At 39.6% G+C, this 20,899-nt stretch overlaps 1 protein-coding gene and 1 long non-coding RNA gene across 2 annotated transcripts; one reads left to right on the top strand and one right to left on the bottom strand.

Moving 5' to 3' along the window:
• The first annotated feature begins 5,345 nt into the window (after positions 1–5,345).
• Positions 5,346–11,438, top strand: LOC102705097 (probable cinnamyl alcohol dehydrogenase 5). The gene is made up of 4 exons (XM_015840678.2): positions 5,346–5,595; positions 9,157–9,270; positions 9,653–10,320; positions 10,977–11,438. Exons 1-4 carry the CDS (start codon positions 5,498–5,500, stop codon positions 11,195–11,197), a joined length of 1,101 nt encoding a protein of 366 aa, XP_015696164.2. The 5' UTR covers positions 5,346–5,497; the 3' UTR covers positions 11,198–11,438.
• A 941-nt stretch (positions 11,439–12,379) lies between these two features.
• LOC107304824 lies at positions 12,380–14,564 on the bottom strand. Its single transcript, XR_001550872.1, has 3 exons — positions 14,481–14,564; positions 14,288–14,336; positions 12,380–12,668 (listed from the first exon to the last, which is right to left on the bottom strand). It is a non-coding gene; the product is annotated as an uncharacterized LOC107304824 (long non-coding RNA).
• Between the last annotated feature and the right edge of the window lie 6,335 nt (positions 14,565–20,899).

The following is a 20,899-nucleotide window of genomic DNA, read 5'->3' as shown; positions in this document are numbered from 1 at the left end:
AAATAAGTTCCAAACAATAGTAGCACATATATAATTTATATTTCTCGATAGTAAAGCATGATATTTAGCTGGTTGTTTTAAAATTTTATAGTTACATATCTCTGTTTTCTTTGAGGGTCATTTTTTGCCCAAACGATCTATTTGCATATAAAAAATAAATTACAAATAAAACTTTTATATATGTGTTCTTAGCAATCTAAAAGCAAAAACTAAAAAATAAACTGCGATTGAAAAATAAACTTTTAACATTGCAAATTTAAAATTTGGCTTATCATCGTAAACATAAGCGAAAAGACGAGGTTGTCTGTTCCCCACTTTCCCCCAATTCATCTAGAAGCTCCATCTCCGAGACTTTGGCCGGCTACTGAAAGTTTGATCTTGTGTGCACTTTTTATTTTCATTCCTGGCTTTTGTGGTGTGCACAAATGGAGTTTGTTTCCTTGCTTGTTTATATATATATTTTTTACTATTTTTAATCTCATTGTGCTTCAGTTTTAGACTGGTCTAGATCGTAGAAAGCCCATTTTTGCAGCTAGTTTTTTTTCCAAAAGAATCTCAGACAGAATGGCCAAGATCTGAAAATTAGCTGGGCCAAAGTCATGCATCAACTGCATGCTGGGTTCTTTTGTTCACAAAACTGTTTCAAAACGTAGAACCGAACCGAAGTAAATGCGTTAAAGCACGCGCTTACCGCACATAGTTTGATCTCTATTTTTGGTCGGAAAATTGCAGCAGAGGTAGTTCAGACAGAGCTTGCTAAGCTAGTTAGAGCGGACTGGTCATGGGAGGCTTTGCCGCATGATGAAAATTCTTTTCTTGTCACTTTTCCATCAGAGGAAGAATTGAAAAGGACGGAAGATGTAGAATTTCGTCTTAAAAATCATGGTGTCTCTTTGTCCATATCAAAGTGGCAAGATGCAGGAGATATATCTCCTCTTTATGAGCTTGATGAAGTGTGGGTGCATATCACTGGAGTTCCACATGCTTGGCGCCACTATCTGGGGTTCTGGGCTATTGGCACTGTAATTGGGGCAACATTGGATGTGGATATGCTCACATTTCGGAAGACCGGCACTATTAGAATCAAGGTTGGTTTGATGAACAGGGATCAATTGCCTTTCACTCAGGATGTAGTCTTTGGGAAACATGGATATGGCATAACATATTCTCTTGAGCCCAAAGAATTTCAGCCGGCTGTCTCAACTCAGACTGATAATTTGGATCATTATGCTTCCACATCTAGAAATGACGGTAAGACGGGTGGAGATAAGGCTGATCATACAACTAAAAAACAAAAGGCAGATACAACACCATCTGGAAGTTCCAATGTTACAGTGGGAGGTTCTAGTCCTATGCAGTTTGCCCTTACTCCGGTGGGGAACTGTTGCCCTATGCAACGTGGAAAAGAAATAGTTTGTGACGGGGGTGAGCCAAAGTTACATCTATTGGCGGTAACTCCCAAGAAGGTGAAAGAGAAGATGGGTTCTGTTGAGGATGTGCTATCGTCATCTCCACAAGTGGAATGTAGCACTCAAACAAAGAAAGCCACTCCTTCATCAGTTGTCTCTCTACCAATCCACACGCTAGTATTGGTTTCTCCAGGGGCATTGGAATCTCCTACACCGATGACATCTCTACAGAGGAATCTACAACCGTCACCTCCTTTACTTTCGACAAACACTATTCTAGAGCCAACTAGTATTCCTTTAAAGGTATACATGCGTAAGAGAAGTAAATCTGCACGACCTAATTCTAGGTCTATTGATTCTGACTACTCTTATAATCTTGATGGTCGTGGAAACCTGCAGGAAGAGAAAGTAACAGTACATCGAAGTGGGCGTTGCAACGCAGTGATATCCTTTGATGGTATTGTGGCATCAGATGAAGATTCTTTGTCCAAGGCGATGCGATTGGCAACTAAAAGGAATCTGGATGGCCCAATGATGTCAAAGAGGTGGAAACATTAAAGTCACCATAATCGTCTACATCCCTTCTAGGTACTTTTTCTCAATTACCAAATGATAGCTGTATTTCCAACTTAGACAAACTAGGAGTCTCTAGTGGAAATGATTATCTAGCGATATCGATAGATAAAATTAAACATATGGAGGTTGATAGATGGCGAGCAGCATCTAGAAATAAAGGAAGTACAAAGCTTGACAGTGACTGAGAGAGAGCAACTTGCTCTTTCTAAAGATCATTTAGTAAGAGATAAAGTGGTACCAAAGAGCAAAAGTCTCTCATATCTCTCTTGGAGATAGTAATACAAAATACTTCCATATGATTGCTAATGGCAAACAAAGGAAGAAACTTATTTTCTATCTAGATCAAGATGAGGGGAAAATAGAGGGACAATCAGCTCTCAAGACTTATATTACTAGTTTTTACAAAAAAAAACTTTTTGGACCACCTGAAAACGATTATCTCCAACTAGATGAGTCTAGGAGAGAGGATATATCACAGGTTACAGAAGAGGAGAATGAATTTTTGACGGCTCCTTTTTCGGAGAAAGAAATAAGGGATGCTGTATTTAGTATGGAACCTAACAAGGCACCGGGACAAGATGGCTTCCCGGCAGAATTTTATAAGAAATTCTGGGATGTCATCAAACAAGATTTGATGAATTTATTCCATGAATTACATAATGGTGAACTACCTTCGTTTGGTTTGAACTTTGGAGTTATAACTTTAGTTCCTAAAGTCAAAGAGGCAAATCGTATTCAACAATATAGGCCTATTTGTTTATTGAATGTCAGCTTTAAGATTTTTACGAAGGTTGCCACCAATAGAATAAATGTTGTGGCTGACCATATCGTCAATCTCACTCAAACTGCTTTCATGAGAGGACGGAATATCCTTGAAGGGGTCGTCATTTTACATGAAACCATACACGAACTACATCAAAGAAAAGCAAATGGGGTGATTTTCAAAATTGATTTAGAAAAAACCTATGATAAAGTCAAATGGCCATTCTTATTACAAGCCCTTCGAATGAAAGGATTCTCATCCAAATGGATCTCTTGATTGAATCATTTATATCAAGGGGAAGTGTTGTCGTAAAGGTGAATGAAGAAGTAGGTCCTTATTTTCAAACTAAGAAAGGTCTTCGGCAAGGAGATCCTCTTTCTCCAATTCTTTTTAACATAGTACCAGATATGTTATATGTGTTAATCAATAGAGCCAAAACCGATGGGCAGATTGGTGGAATAATACCACATTTGGTGGATGATGGCATTTCTATCCTACAGTATGCTGACGACACTACTTTTTATGGAACATGACCTAGATAAAGCTCGTAACATGAAGTTATTACTTTGTGCTTTCGAGCAACTCTCAGGTCTTAAAATCAATTTTCATAAGAGTGAGTTGTACTGTTTTGACGAGGCTACGACCATAGAGGACCAATATATAGATCTTTTTGGCTGTACTATTGGTGAATTTCCAATTCGATACCTAGGCATACCAATTCACTTTAGAAAATTGAGAAATGCGGATTGGAAAAGGGTAGAAGAACGTTTTGAGAAAAACCTAAGTAGTTGGAAAGGTAAACATATATCTTCTGGTGGACGGCTGACTCTGATCAACTCAGTGCTAACTAGCCTTCCTATGTACATGATGTCCTTTTTTGCTATTCCAAGGGGAGTACTAAAAAAACTAGATTATTTTCGGTCTAGATTTTATTGGCAATGTGATCTCAAGAAAAAGTATTGATTGGCTAAGTGAAACATTATGTGTCGTCCAAAGGATCAAGGGGGTTTAGGAATTCATGACTTGAATATGAAAAATATTGCCCTCCTTAGTAAGTGGCTTTTTAAGTTACTTAAAACTGAAGGAACATGACAACAATTGATTCGGAATGAGTATTTGGGATCAAAACCTTTGTCACAAGTCCAATGGAAGGTTAGGGACTCACATTTTTCGGCTAGTCTTATGAAAGTCAAGAGTGATTTTCTACGCTTTGGTACGTTTACCATCGGAGATGACTCTCAAATAAGATTCTGGGAAGATATTTGGTTAGATCGGACAACATTGCATGAGCAGTATCCTTGCCTCTACAACATCGTTAGAAATAAACACGATACTATTGCGAACGTGCTACAAGATCACCCACCAAATATATCTTGGTGAAGGGATCTAATTGGAAATAAGTTAGTGGCGTGGAATAATCTTTTACCACGAGTCGCGAACTTAGAGCTCACGCAATTTCGAGATGAATTTTATTGGAATTTAACTACGAATAGAGAATTTTCAGTGAAATCTCATTACCTGGTGTTAGTTCATAATGATGTTCCCAATATCAACAAGATGCTTTGGAAGATAAAAATTCCATTGAAAGTAAAAATCTTCTTATGGTATCTGCGTCGAGGAGTAATCCTGACAAAAGATAATCTTGCAAAGCGAAACTGGAAGGGTAGTAAGAATTGTTGTTTTTGTAATAAAGATGAATCAATTCTTCATTTGTTTTTTCAGTGTCGTTTTACAATATCAGTGTGGTCCATAATTCATATGGCTTTTGGTCTAGCACAACCTCGTTCTGTTACTCATTTGTTTGGTAATTGGTTACTTGGTTTTACGAAGGATATAAAGTGACTTATGTTGCTAGGGGTTGCGTCAACTTATTGGTCATTATGGTTATGCTGGAATGAGATAGTATTTGACAAAAAGATAATTTCTTCTCCTTTACAGGTTATTTTCAGGATTATTCATTAGCTCCGTACATGGGCTATCCTCCAGAAGCCTAGATCACGGAATAAAGTGCTTATGGTGTCTCAGCAATTGGAGTTTCTTGTTAGGTAGGAGTTCCTCTTTTTTTATTACTTAGTTACACTTATGTATAGTTTTGACTGTGTGCATCTTAGTTATGCAGAGGCTGGAAGTGGTATTTGAGTAATTGTATTACCTTGATATAATCATTTGAGATCAATAAAAGCTTTTTTTATCTTAAAAAAAGTGCGCAGGAGACAACATATATAACTTACGGTAGACTCTAATGAAACTAATTTGTCGTTGTTGATGCTAATATATTCACTGCGATCTTAGACAAAATTAAAACGAAACAAGTTTGACTTTATACAAAACTAAACGAATTTACGAAGAAGGGAGTTTTCTTCACGTGTGACCCGATCGACATGAATCAAAATCGACATCTGTCTGGCACGACGGACACGCGCGCGATCGACATGAAATCAGAAGCACATGATCGGATCAAGCCTGCGGCGATTGCAGAGCCCACGCACTGCATGCACGACGCTGGCTGATGGTAGGCCCCACGCGGCAGTGACCACGCCGCGCCGCTATAAAACGGCGCCCCCGGCCGCCTGCGTCTCGTCTCGTCTAGTCTCTCGCTCACCGCCCGCCTGATCATCCCACGGCGCCAGCTGCTCGCTCGATCCCAGCATACGTACGTGCTGAATCGAATCGAATCGGATCGGTTTCCGATCGATCTCTCCCGATCTCCTTCTCGCGCCGTCCGCCTCGGATTCATCGGCGGGGCGGGATGGATCTGGAGCAGCGGCCGGAGCCGAGGAAGAAGGCGGCGGGGCTGGCGGCGCGCGACGCGTCCGGCCACCTCTCCCCGATCACCATCGACCGCAGGTGCGCGCATTTATACGCTAGCGGCTCTAGGGTTCTAGGGGTACATGCTTGTTCTACACTTGCACGAACACGCCGGAGCTCGCGTCGGCGGCGCTGCAAACCGGCCGCCGGATCCGGTGATGTCAATTAGGGTTTGGCGGCGGCGTAATTAGGTAGGTGATGAACTCTGTCAACAACTCTTCGTCTTCGCGCGCGTGATCTTTTGTAGATCATGTACGCCGCCTGCTTCGAGAGCCAAAAAAGTAAAATAGATACGTCGTATAATTTTTTTCTAGCAGTACAGTTTAAGGATCGTTTAATTGTCATTCTAATTAACAACATGGTTGATTCGATGAGGGCGGAGCTAGCAAGTACTAAACTACTTACATTTGGAATGCATATATAGGGCGTGTTTAAATGTGGAAAAATTTTGGATTTGATTGTCGCATCGAATATACATACATGTTAAACATAATTTAATAACAAAATAAATTATAGATTCCGCAAAAAACCGTTGGACGAATTTAGCAAATGTTACTGTAGCACCGCATTGCTAAATCATCATACAATTAGGCTTAAAAAATTCATCTCACAAATTACACGTAATCTATATAATTAGTTTTTTCTCTACATTTAATACTCTATGTATATGTCCAAACTTTCCGTGAGACAGCGTCAAAATTTTTATTCTGGGAACTGAACAGGGTCATAAAGTCTGTGGCGCAATCGACCGATCGAATTCGGCAGCAACAGTTAATTGACGTGCGTACGTACGTGTGGAGAGTGTAGTTAGAGCTAGATTAGCTCCAATTCATCTATAGCCAATCTAATAGTCAACTCATACAATAGTTATCTACAAAACATCAATATATGATCCCACATGTCATACACATATTTTGTCTTAGAGTCCGTGTACAGTTGGCTGTAAATTAGTAGTCTACCTCTCTTCTCTCTCCCCTCTTATCTCTTTAAAATATACTTATAGTTGGCTTATAGCCTGCTATTGTACCTGCTCTTCAGCTGTCTTATATCTTTAATTAATCCTCGCAAATAACTACTCGCGATGTTACTGGCTTACCAGCCTAATCAATTGTGTGATTACACGTATAGTACTTGGATTGATCGTGTGTTACATATAGTAGATCAGAGGTCTCTGTATTAATTTAATTTGTACAGTACGAGGTGCCATCAACAATTAACACGATGCCAGCAGTGATTGGTCGGCCATCACTACCAGTCATCTAATGGTGTAGACATTTTTTGTCTTCTTTTTATTGGCTTGCCAATTATCATCATGCACAATATTGAGCAGAGGACATGTGTTTGCTTCACTTTCAGAGTTTCAGCTGGGGACTACGCGCTCCCATCGTTTAGTTCTTTTGGAAGAAAAAAACATCTTATTTACCAATAAAAAATAATTTACGTGTAAAACTTTTATATACATTTCCGTAGCATATAAAAGTAAATATTGTAAAATAAATTAATAAAAAGGCACAAAATTAATTCTAAAATTAACTTTTGGCTTATGAATAGTTGCCACTATTACATAATATATTTTTAATGGCGGCTAAAATACATCTGTGATGGCCAAATGTCATGTTGGCAATTAACGGTCAGATGCCTGCAGCAAAAATCGAGTTTTACTAGTGGGCGACATAATGTAGCCGGCAGCAAAAATCAATTTCTATATTTTCATTTTGATTTTCAGGTATGAAAATAATATCAATTTTTTTTTTGATTTTACCGAACATCTATTACATAACAGTGCATCCTATTTGACAATTTTAGATAATTTTTTTTGGATTAAATACAAAAGTATGTGACTTCTAGGATTCCAACCCAAAACATCTCTCGCCACACACGTCACATTAGCCTCTATCACTATGGAGAACTTGTCTATTTTAAGAATGCTATTGTCTTGATTTCCATTGTTCCAAGCTTATTTGCCTCATTAAATGATTTGAAATGAAAAATATTCATGACCTATAAAATTTTAGACATCGTATAGCTTTATAACTTTGAAATGGATCATGTGTCCATTGAAGGTTATTTGAATTATAGATCTGAAATGTTGTAAGACAAATCTGAAATCCTCTAACGAATATTTGGAAGCATATATATATAGAAGTGTTCAACTAAAAAGTTGTACAAGTTTACTAGAAATTTCATTTTCATCAAAACTTATCTGTGAAAAAGTTTGGAACAAATCAATGTTTTTTGCACTGTTCTCATGAGGCATTCATTGATCGAGATGGATCAGAAACGTCTCACCTCGTATCTAAACCGCACCGATGTGTAAGCACCGGTTACTGAAAGTGATGCTCATCGTGATGTTACTGGCCGGGTTACTAGTCTAATTAATTGTGTTTCAATCATGTGTGATCACACGTACTTGGATTTAATTTGTGTGTTACATATAATGTAGAGATCAGAGGTCTCTGTTTTGTACAGTGGTGGCATCTTGTTTGTAGAGTGGTGCCATCCACATGATGCCAGCAGTAATTGGCCGGCCGTCATTACGACTCATCTTATGGTGTAGACAATTTTGCTTTTTTTTTTATTGGCTTGCCAAATATCCTCATGCATAATATTGAGCAGAACACATGCTTTCTTTATTTTCAGTTGGGGGCTACGATCTCCCATCATTTTGCTTTTTGGAAGAACAAAAAAGAAACACCCTATTTATCGATGAAGGACAATTTATACGTAAAACTTTTATATATATTTTTATAGCGATTTAAAAGTGAATGTTATAAAATAAATTATGGTAAAAACCATAAAATCAGTTTCAGAAATAACTTTAGGCTTATAAACCGTTGCCACTACTATGAAAGACATTTTTCCCGCCGCCTAAAACACATTTTTTAATGGCCAAATGTCCCGTTGGCTATTAAAGATCAATGATGGTTGGATGCCAATTATTTTCCATATTTTTATTTTGATTTTTAGGTATGAAAATAGAATCAAAAAAATATTTTGATTTTTATTACACAATAGTGCATCCTAGTTGACAATTTAGGCATTTTTTTGGATTAAATACAAAGTATGTATTGGATTAAATACAAAGTATGTGACTTGTAGGATTCGAGCCCAAAACATCTCTCTCTACATGAGTTCAGTTCTTGCTCTCTACACACATCACATTACCATCTCACTATAGAGCAGTTGTCATCTATTTTCAGAATGCTATTGTTTTGATCACCACAGTTCCAAACTTATTTGCCTCTCTAAATAATGTCAAATAAAGAAGTCATGAACTGTGAAGTTATAGATATCCTAGAGCTTTACAACTTTGAGATGGATCATGTGTCCATCAAAGTTTATTTGAATCATAGATCTAAAATTCTGTAAAAAAAAAATCTTGAATCCTATATCAAATATTTGGACCCCAACATGATCTCAACTGTAAAAGTTTTTTCAGCTAAAAAGTTGTACAAGTTTGCCATAAATCTTACTTCCATCAAATTTACCGTAAAAAAAGTTAGCTAAGAAAGGATTTAGGGGAGATTTTTCTTTTCAAAAGATGGTAGCTAGGCACAATACCTTGATTGTATCAATCACTCACAAGTCGCAATTGTGCAGGAGCACTGGGGACGATGACGTTGCTATAAAGATTCTCTACTGTGGGATCTGCCACTCCGACCTGCACAGCATCAAGAACGAGTGGAAGAGCGCCGTCTACCCTATGATCCCTGGGTAACATGTTGATTCTGAACATTGATGCTAATTGCATTAATACATCTGAATCTCTACATCTTCTTTGATCAACCCGGAACTCTCCATATTTTTGACCCCATAGACGGAGACAGAGGGTGATCCTAGTGGTCCCAGGACCACCTAAAATATTCCTAACTTAACTGAATATATATTTATATATATATAAATAAATATAAAATAAAAATATAATTTATTAATATATGCAAAATGCAGATTTAATTAATTTTATATTTATATTATATTATATATATTGTAGGTTATACTTATAACAACTAAACAATTATGTAAGTTGAACCACCTAAATAAAAATCCTGGATACGCCAGCTGTTTGACCACACCGTGGACGACGTCGTACTTGCAGGCACGAGATCGCCGGCGTGGTGACGGAGGTTGGCAAGAGCGTGACCAAGTTCAAGGCCGGCGACAGGGTCGGCGTGGGCTGCATGGTGAACTCGTGCCAGTCCTGCGAGAGCTGCAACAATGGCTTCGAGAACCACTGCCCAGGGACCATCTTCACCTACAACTCCGTGGACAAGGACGGCACCGTCACCTACGGCGGCTACTCGAGCATGGTGGTGGTGCACGAGCGCTTCGTGGTCCGCTTCCCGGAGTCCATGCCGCTCGACAGGGGCGCGCCGCTGCTCTGCGCCGGCATCACCGTGTACAGCCCCATGAAGTACCACGGCCTGAACGTCCCCGGGAAGCACGTCGGCGTGCTCGGCCTCGGCGGGCTCGGCCACGTCGCGGTGAAGTTCGCCAAGGCGTTCGGCGCGAAGGTGACGGTGATCAGCTCGTCGCCGGGGAAGGAGGAGGAGGCGCTCGGGAGGCTCGGCGCCGACGCCTTCGTTGCCAGCAAGAACGCCGACGAGATGCGGGCCGCGACGGGCACCATGGACGGCATCATCAACACCGTGTCCGCCAACATTCCCATCGCGCCGCTGCTGGGTTTGCTGAAGCCCAACGGCAAGATGATCCTCGTCGGCCTTCCGGAGAAGCCCATCGACATCCCTCCCTTCGCTCTGGTCCTGCGTAAGTCCTTTCAACCATTGACACACTTTTCTAGCTCCGAATCTCAATCGTATTCAGACCTCAGGGCTAGGTGGATGATGTGGCATTCACTCTTTAGGCCATGTTTCTTTCGGCTTAAGATTATTATAGTCTAGATTATTAAGTCAAATTATTATAAGCTAGATTATTATAATCTGTAGCAGATTGAATAAGCTGTGAGTTATTTCTTTTGTAGATTATTAGATCCTAGATTATTAGGTTTGTAAGTCTAAAAAGGGAGTGGGGTGGCATGGTGGGTAATTTTTGACCTAATAAACTAAAAAAGCTTGTCTAAATGAGCTTATCAGATTATAATAAACTGGTCTTCAGATTATAATAAGCTACTTCAATAAGTTATCTGTTTCTTTTAGCTTACTCCAATAATCTAGATTATAATAATCCCGAGCTGAAAGAAACAGGTCCTTCGTCTTTGTTAATGTCTATTCTGTTTCGTATTATAAGATATTTTGATTATATCTAAATTCATATATAAATAAAGTAATAAATATGTTTTATATATGCGTATAAATTTACTAGTATTCATATAAATTTAGGAGGATCGGGCCATCTTATAAACAGAGATAACACGGACGGAATTAACATATTGTTAATGTGGATGATGGCTGTGAATGATGCAGGGAACAAGACGCTGGCCGGGAGCTGCGTCGGCGGCATGGCGGACACGCAGGAGATGATCGACCTGGCGGCGAAGCACGGCGTGGCGGCGGACATCGAGGTGATCGGCGCGGACTACGTGAACACGGCCATGGAGCGCCTCGCCAGGGCTGACGTCAGGTACCGCTTCGTCATCGACATCGGCAACACCCTCAAGGACCCCGCCGCCGCCGCCGCCGAGTGAGTGGGCGGGCGTGGCCGGACGTCCGCTCCACTGCTATCTGTGTCCATTCTGCTGGATTGGGCCAAAATTAAAAACAAACGGTCTCTGATTGATTTTCTCGTGAGTGATGTTTTGTGAAGATGCTTTTGTTGAAATTACGGTGATTGTGTGGCGATATATTTGTAAATTATAAATAATTTATGAATAAAAAGTGCTTAGTGAGCTAAAATCATGATTGGATGAGATGAAAACCCCTAAAATCAAAAATTTTAAATTTTATTTACAAGCATAAGCAATAGGATTAGAGTGATACTGTACTGTCCAAAAAAACTAATTGATGAGAATAAACCTAAACATCGAGATCATCCATGGAAATTTTTTTATTTTTTAAACCTTTTTAAGAAATAATGTTATTACTAAACCTTCGAGAAAATATTTTCACCGTATGAACCTTTTGGCCACGTCACCGACATGGGTGTGGCCAGACTGCTTACCATGCCATTATCGGTGGTGTGGCAGCATTGTCTTGCCACGCCACCAACAGTGGCACTGCCATGCCACGTGACGTCGAAAAGGCTGCGTGGCAGCGTTGTCTTGCCACGCCAATGTTGGTGGCGTGGCCAAAATGTTCAGATTTGAAAATATTTTCCCTGGAGGTTTTGTAATAAAATTATTTCTTAAAAGGGTTTAAAAAGTAAAAAATTCTCATCTATGCAAGTTAAGTTAATTTTTTTGGGATGGTATGTATAATGCTTCGTAGCCATGTCTTGTTCTCTGGTGTTTAACAATCAATGAGATGTTGTTTACTTGTTTGTCTAACAAACTTTTTATCTTTTTAATATCATTTATAATAGTTATTTATTAAGTGGCCTTTTTGATACAAATAAAAATCTTATGGAAAAAACGGGCATATTGCACAAGCCACCCCTATTAAAAAGAGTAATTTTCTAGTACTTAAGAAGGTACTATTATTTTTTCACATGTAAATTTTAGTAGCTCTCGGTACCTACTCAAGAACCATAAAATTACTCATTTAAAAATGCCTTCATATAGAGCGACAACAAATTTGTTGCTTTTTGTTTTTGTTTCCAAGAGGATTAAGATGTTGGATCGGTATACGGCTACAAAAAGATAGCGTTTTTTTCCGCTATATATGGAAACGAATCAGCTTGCACTGCTTTTTTATATTGAAGCATGAGGGTACTGTACATGGTCAGAAACTAGATTTCATCAACCATATTTGTTGAACAATTCGGAGTTTGTTGCCCTCCTCATGTCGAACAATCTGACTGTTTCTCTGTTCTCTAAATCTCTCTCTCTCAAAAAAAAAAAACAATTCGAACACATTAAATCCTGGCCTTTCCTCTTTCACCGGCGAGATGATGTTAGGCCGGTCCACCAGTCCAGCATTAGTGCATTGTTGTTTGTTGGAATTGTGCGCCGCTTCTTTCTCAAATGTCGCTTGACTTGAAGTCTATCAGAAGTCCACAATCTGTTATTGGGTACGAGCCATGCAAAGAATTCTATCATGGATGGTGCCCAGTTCTTTCAGATCAGTTTTGGTGATGCTGAATATATATGTTTTTCCCCTAAAGTATGCTATATATATATATATATATATATATATATATATATATATATATATATATATATATATTTCTTCTCTCTTCCAACAGAAAGTACAAACTCTATATATGTAGTTGTATCATTCATATAAGATTTAATAGTGTCTATACTTTCTGTTGGGTGGGAGCAGAAACAATTATGAAAATATTTTTCATCATGGACCTATAGGGAGTAGCTACACCTGATAGTAGGATCTAATTTTCATATATATATATATATATATATATATATTATATATACATATATTAGATCACTTGGATGGATAGATATTTCATAGAATTTCATGTTTTATTCATGTCCTTCCGAGATGGAAACTACCATTATATTGGATTTGTAGTATGTTATCAAGGAAATAAATTGATTTCTGTTTTTCTGTACTTCCATCTATTTGATGCATGTTTTTTCTGTTCCATACTGTACTTGTGTTGACACGGAATTTGTTGATCAATCTGGCATGCTAAATACACGCAAAGGCCTATGAGTCCTCCATTGCTCCAGTGCAGGACTTGAATCTTGATGAAGTATAGATGAGCTAGTCAGTTTGATTATGCAACTGACAAGATAAAGAGTAAAAAGAAGCCGATTGACTATCGAGCCAATGAATAACTAGCCAATGAATAACTGAGCACCCATTTGATAGGATATCGATGTAGCTGCATTTAGCCGATAGGTTGAACAATCGGTTTTTGAAGACTTAGATCAGCTAGGCTTCCGATACAAATAAACTTGAATAATTAAATATACAATGAATTCTTTATTATGATCGGCCGAAACCAACTTGCATGTTATCCTTATAAGCTGATGTAATACTTAAATAACTACTGAACACTTAAATAATTAAATGAGTACGTAGGTTGGCAAGGATCATCAGCTATAACCAACTGATGATCGACTAAGATCTATAAAATATCTAGCCTGACTTACTAGGAATAATCTTAGAAGGTCGAACCGAACTGAGATAGATCATGATTATGTTTGGCAATGTCATGCAAGATACTAAATAGATCAAGATTACTATTAAACCAATGAGTCGATAACTAATAACTTATTAGTTGAAACTCTAATAAAACAGTGAGAAAGACAAATCAACCTAATATAAGCTATTTGATAAACACAATATAATAGATTGGACTAAACCGAGATAGTATGAGATTGAAGATATGAAACAACAAATATCAAGTCAATGTAAATGACCTAAATTGGTTGACCAAATCAACCCAAGATATAAGAATAACTTAGAGCTGAGTCGATATAATCACTAGCAACATTATGGGTTTTGATCGGAATATTAGACCTACCTAAGGAATTCCCGATTGAACTGATACAATTGTTAGATGATTGTCAGAGCTATCAAAGATGCAAAAGTATCTTAAGCTAAAATTGATATGATAACTAGTAACCATTAAACTAGATCAGAATATCCGAAGCAAGAAAGTCCTGATCTAGTCGACAAGATTGCTGGGGCCGGTGGAATGTAGGACTTACCTCTCCACTAGAGATTGAAGCGATGCAGCATGGTGTTAATTGCCAAGTTCTGCCGATGATGAAACCTCGGTAAAAAGTGTGGCGATGCAATCCGAAACAAAAATAATCACAACCCAAAACCACTTTGAGTTGAAGGTATGAAAACATGAGTTTGAAAAAAAGGAGGCGAAGAGAAAGGGGAGAAAAAAATTACCATCCAAGGTTGGGCGCCTCCACCTCCCGCTCACCATAGATGGCCGACCTCCCCCGATGCCGGATGCCTTCCCCCAAGATTTTCCCCGTCCGCGTCGACCCCTTGCAGCCCTGACGCCGGCAGTCACCTGCAGCCCTGCCATCGGCAGACTGCAACGGTTGCCCTACCATTTCAGCCCGCGTGCGCGCGGCCTGCATCGATGTCAGCCGCCCGTGATGGAATCCGCCCCCGACGCCAGTTGCCGTCTCTCTGCCCGTCGCACGCCGCCCGTAGCTGCCGCCGGAATCCACGTGCCGCCGATGAAAATCGCCCAACCCTAACCTTACCGCACGAGCACGGGCGCACCACTGCTGGTTTTTCTGATTTTGGTTTTTTTCCTAGCATATTATCTTTCGTATTTTTTATTAGTGGGCCAGTGGGAGCGCAAGCCGCGCTGGTGGGCGGGAGGAGAGGTCGCGCGCGCGCAGGGGGGCGCAAAATACTTTATTCTATGGGTGCACATATTAGTTTTCATATATATATATATATATATATATATATATATATATATATATATATATATATATATATATATATATATATATATGATGAAGGATGATCATCCAGAAGACAACAACTTCAAATAGAAAAACGGACGTAGTAATAACTAACCATGATATAAATCGACATAGATACACAATGTACAGAGATCGACATGGATACACAGCGAAGTTGAAAAGCTTATAGTACTATGCACATATATGTACACTTGACTGAATACTCGATCAGAGTCACACACACGTACGCGTGGTCGATCGCGACGAGAACTAGAGATCGAAGAGGTTAATTACTTTGAACATGGGGTCATCTCCAGATGGGGCTGACAGATCGAGCCGAAACGGCATGCCATCCCCGATGGCACATAGTTGCATGAGCAGCCAGACGAAGGTGAGGAGCTCCCCCCCTCTGGCCAGCTGCGCCGCGTGTGCCTCCCTCCGGGACTTGCCGGCGGCGTAGATGAGGAGCCTCACCCAAACGTCTCTCAGCTCCTCCAGCACCTCCTCGTGCTGCTCCTCCATCCAAGGGAATACCTTGCCGGCGTCTCCATATCGTAGTTTCTCTATGAGATCATCCGGGGAGAAGTCCATGCTATTGACGGTGATGTTGTCCTCCAAAATCTTCCAGAAAAATGTGGTATTCATAAGTCCCTGCTGCAATAAGCTGATAGAAACATCCGTGTCCACCGCAACAAGGTACAGCATGTAGTTGGATAATTTTTGGCAGGCTTTGGCCAAACCGGATGCCTCATCTTCTTCACTGACTTTCATCAAGTAAGTATTTGTTATAACATGCAGCACGTTAATGGAAAAGGCAAATCCGCCAAGCTGTGATCCCATCCCTGACAACTCCTTGATAAGTGGCCCCATGTGTCGATACTGCTGCCTGAATCGTCTGGATGATCCGAGGCTTAGAACCTCATCCACCACACACTTCATCACCTCATTGTCCACCATCTCGTCTGCAATAAGGTAGAAACATCTTTGTCCACAGAAACCAGGTACATCATATAGTTGGATAATTTTTGGCAGACTTTTGCCAAAGCGGTGATGGAGGAGCTGGATGCCTCACTGACTTTCATCAAGTAAGTATTTGTTATAACATGCAGCACTTTAATGGAAAAAGCAAATCCGCCAAGTTGTGATCCTATTCCTGACAACCGGTTGATAAATGGCCCCATGTGTCGATACTTCTGCCTGAATTGTCTGGATGATGTGAGGCTTAGAATCTCATCCACCACACACTTCATCACCTCTTTGTCGACCGTCTCGTACCTGGTGTCAACCAACTTGCTCACCCAGAATAGCTTCCTGTTGATCTCCCGGCCTTCAACGCCGGCTGCTCTCGCCATCTTCCTCATCATTCTCATCACTCTCTAGGATACTGTAACAGCTGGCTCATTGTACACGCCAAGGTAGCTTAGAAAGCAGTACTGGCCCATTTTGTTTGACCACAGTGGCCTTGATTCTTCTGGCCTCCCAACAAGACACCATGATATGTGAGCCAGCATATGATGTCCTCGATCCTCTAGCCACCACCATGTCCAAGGTGAAGCCAGCAGCACTGTAAACAAAGCACAGACATCTAGAAGAATACTTCCGATAAACAGCAGGTAGGTGATCCCAACGTCCAACACTACTGTGTGATATGATGCCCGGTGCTTGTTTGTTGCTCATGAAAGCAAATGTCACAAGGGCACCAATAATACATACTTGAGAGGTACACCGTATTGCGATGGAACTCCTTTTCCGTAGTAATGCACCCTTGGTATACATATCATCATACATCAAACTAAGCTCAATATCCAAGACCTTGGCCAGCAGCCTGTGATCAAGCATAGCAGCAACAAAGAAATTTTCTACGTCAAAATTTCCCAAATTTTCTTCTTTATAAGCCACAATTACACGCCTTCCAAAAAACACATCGGTCATTTTTTTCATTCCTAGGGCAGCACAAACAAGTCCCTTGTAAACATCACAGCTGAACTGTTCTGAAACCATCTCCTTGCTAATTTTAATAGCGGGTGACATGATGTTGTTGCTTTGTCTCCCACACATGAGAGCCACTGTCCGCTCTCCGTACTTGATAATTCCAGCAGCAAACAAGAGGATGCCCGGAACAAGAAGCTGCACATTGTTGTGCCAGGGAGTGGACTTTCAGAATACATACAAGGACATGGTCACCTGAACTACCAAGTTTAGCAGGTGTCTCAGCCATAGGTTATTATCCTCCATGGAGAAAGCAGTGATGGTGTCCTGCCCACCAAGATGAATTAGGAGGAAAGACGCCCACAGGAAAACCAGTGGGTGGCTTTCCCCTAATGTGCTGCTGTAGCCCTTTTTGACAGTAGTGTCCACGTGTCGCGAGAGGTACCCTAGAGCATAAACCGCTACCAAGTCTGCTCCTAGGTATGCCAACCAAATGGTGCACCTAAGCAATCCATTGGTGGTTCGCTTTCGAAGACTACCGGTGAAGAAGAGGAACATTTGAAGGATGAAGCTAACAAGCACAAGCAATTGGATCTCCCACACATCAAGTATTTCCAACAAACTACCCATTGCTAATTGGATTATTTGCTATATTGGTGACCCTGGAGAGATAGTGATAAACAAGATATATTTCAGTATTTTCTAATCTCAAACATACTATATTTTTAGATGCTTGCAGACACATCTAAAAAATTTAATCACGAGTATATAGGAACCTATTTAGATTCATTGCTAAGTAAAAATGACATGTTATATTTAGAGTAATTTTACAGTCCTTAAATATGTACTGAAAGGTACCAAAATTTTAGCATTGGTACCAAGAGGTACCAAAATTTTACATTGAATTTTTGTTACCTCATGGTACCTTCTCAAGTACTGTAAAATTGCTCTTATATTTATCATAAAAAGTACTTTAGTTAAAACTTATAAAAATGTGTATTGGCTACTATGGCCATTTCCTAAAGGGCATGTAAAAAATTAAAACAGAACAAAGGGAGTTGTTATTATACACATACCCGTTTGGTATATGGAACATTCAGATGGAGCAAACTAGATGGCAAGCACTCACAAGTTACTCTCAAGATTGAAAGGCTTTAGAGGAAATATTTCACCAATCTGATATGTAATTGTTGCACATGCATGGTTACATATGGTTCCATAAGTGGTCAAATATCCAATTGCTAGGCTTGTAGGTTGTAACTGCCAAAGAACTTGAATGAGGAAGTTAAGAAGCAGTGCACTTGCTTCAGGGCATGTCTTGTGGTGAGAGGGGGAGGTGGCAAAGGGTGCAAGAACATAGGGGATAAGTGGAAAGTAAAGGGGTTTTTTTGGCTATCCTTATAAGCTAGAAACAGGGAAGGTGGACAACAAATGTAAAATACTATAGCTTCAAAACTTTATCTTCTAGGCACTTTTCCAATTTCTAAATGTGAATGCCTTTATTTTCTACGTGCAAGTAGTTTTGAAACTATGGCTTCTAGGCTTTTTTGCAATTATTTGTTCCTATTTGTTTTTTTAAAAATAAATCCTACCCTTCACACAGTTAAATGGGTTTTTTTTTTCCTGATGTAGCATAAATAAGAGAAAATTTCATATTAGATCACTCAACTATCGGAAAGCTCTATACCCCTATGTGTTGATGTTTTGGTGATTGATGACAATATAGTAATGCGACTAACATTTTCTTTTAAGCTTGATTCAGAAATGTTAGACATCCAATGATCCATCAAGATTAATGACGGTCAAGATAAACTATAGAGGACAAAGGAATCTTGGTATGAAAATGCATTCAAGGTGTACGGTCAATGCAATAGATATATGTTCGTTTTTCTAAAAGACCGTACTATTAAGGGGGGAGTTTGTTTTAATAGTTTGAACTATCTCTCGTACTAGCGTGTAGATGTGGTGCACACTAGGTCTGTAGTCCCTTCTACAACTACTAAAATTTTCCACCAAGCACAAGAAAACCCTACATCAAAGCCCAAGAAAACAATTCTTAAAACATATCCTTTATTGCTCCAATGTTGTTTCAGTCGAATATATATGTATCCATGTGAATCAAGACAAGACTAGAAAGTCTTACTTTATGAAATGAGAAAGTTTCTATTTGCCCAGAAAGGCATCAGACTGATGATCTTGCCAAAAAGAAAAAGTTCACTTAACATGAGCCGAAAATGGAAACCATGCGTGACGTTCATGCAGTAGCCTTTCTGCACAAGACTGGCCTTATCTATATCCATCGTCCATTTGTGCACAACTAAACAGTATATAGGCCATTAAATAAATCAAACATGAGAACGTTCCAAGACCACATTCCGCAAACCTACTTATGCCAACACCTAGCAGCAATGGTGCCGTCGACGCCACTCACGGTTTTCTCCCTAAACCACCACCACACCCCCACCCCCACCCCCATGCCTTTGGTGCTTCCTGTGAGCTTCCTTCCATATTGGTGTATCGTCGACGTCTAAGTCGAGGGAAAGAGAGAGCCGACAGACATGGCTCTGGAAAGATCGAGGAACGAGAGAGGCCGATCATCCAAGCCCATGAGTATGTGATTTGCCCTATGTAATAAGGGCAATTTGGTCTTTGCATGTTGCTAGCCATGCATGATAATTTCATTCGTTATCTTAAATTTAATGGTTGTTGTAACACAAAGAAAAACGAGGAGCTGCACTAACAGTGTGAAGCAAAAGGTTTTGTATTTTTTTATTTTTTTTTACATTATGGTACAGGAATGTTTCTTGTGCTATAGATCGAAATTTGTCATCAAACAAGCACTTCTGCAATCGCCGGAAGACTCAAAAGATATGAACATGAAAATAAAAATCGACTAGCTAAGAAAATATGGCACATATATACATGTCAAAAGAAACACAGACATAACAATTTAGATATAAAGCAAGGATTCATTTCCTGATATAATACAAGTGCAATTGTTTACATACTTGGATTAGTCGATCCCTGTGACTCTTGCTGCCTTAATTTCCTACATAGCAAGGTAGCATCAAACATTAGAAAACAAGATATATTAACACTTCCCAGAAGGATTTCACAGTGTCAAAATTAACATTTGTTAACCACTGAAAAACCAGTATTAATAATTTATCCCTACATAGTAGTGATCAGTCGAACTTAACAAGGAATGGAGACAAAGTAATCTAAAATACTTGTGCAGTTCAGTACCTTAATCAGGCCAAGTGTGTCGTCTGTGGTTTGTGTATGTGCCTCCTGGGCATGCTTATTACTTGTGGCACAAATACATATTTATAGCCCTTTGCAAGAACTGTGATCCCTATCTTGAGTTGGAACAAATCAAAAGAGTAAAGAGCCATGTAACCTCGGTCGTATTACATGCATTTCTTGCACAAAAGAGCAAAGAGCAAAAGAGTAAAGAGAAGCTGTCCTGACATGCAAGCATTATTCTTAGCTTGCATATACTTGATTCAGTTAATGTGACAAATTGAAGAGAGGTCCGAGATCAATGCTTTTCTTGTCACATGGTTCCTTCTAATGATTCAACTGGTGAAGATGAAGCCACGTATATATTTTTGCTCTGGACAGGACATCTAGTTGGCTCTTTTTTTAAGTAATGCATACATAGGAGGAATCCACGCTACAATAGAAACCCCTTTTTGCAGGATATGAGAACTGTTCTTTGCCCGCCTAGCACTTTTCATTTGCGAAAATGAGCCTACAAAGAATCATTATCGCAAGCAGTCCACTTACGCAGCCACGTACAATAGCTAATCTTCATAGGCAGTGATCAAAGTTGTGCCTATGATATTATTTTAGACATAAAAATGTAGGTTTTCCTCTTTTTTATGTTTTATTGTTTCTCCGATGGTAAATAGTGCACAGAGTTTTAAATAAATTCTAATAAAAAAAATAAAT

The sequence above is a fragment of the Oryza brachyantha genome, chromosome 8, assembly GCF_000231095.2.
Source record: "Oryza brachyantha chromosome 8, ObraRS2, whole genome shotgun sequence".
In the NCBI taxonomy this organism is placed as follows: Eukaryota; Viridiplantae; Streptophyta; class Magnoliopsida; order Poales; family Poaceae; genus Oryza; species Oryza brachyantha.
The sequence above is the reverse complement of the archived record's forward strand: the minus strand, read 5'-3'. Positions and strand labels throughout refer to the sequence as shown.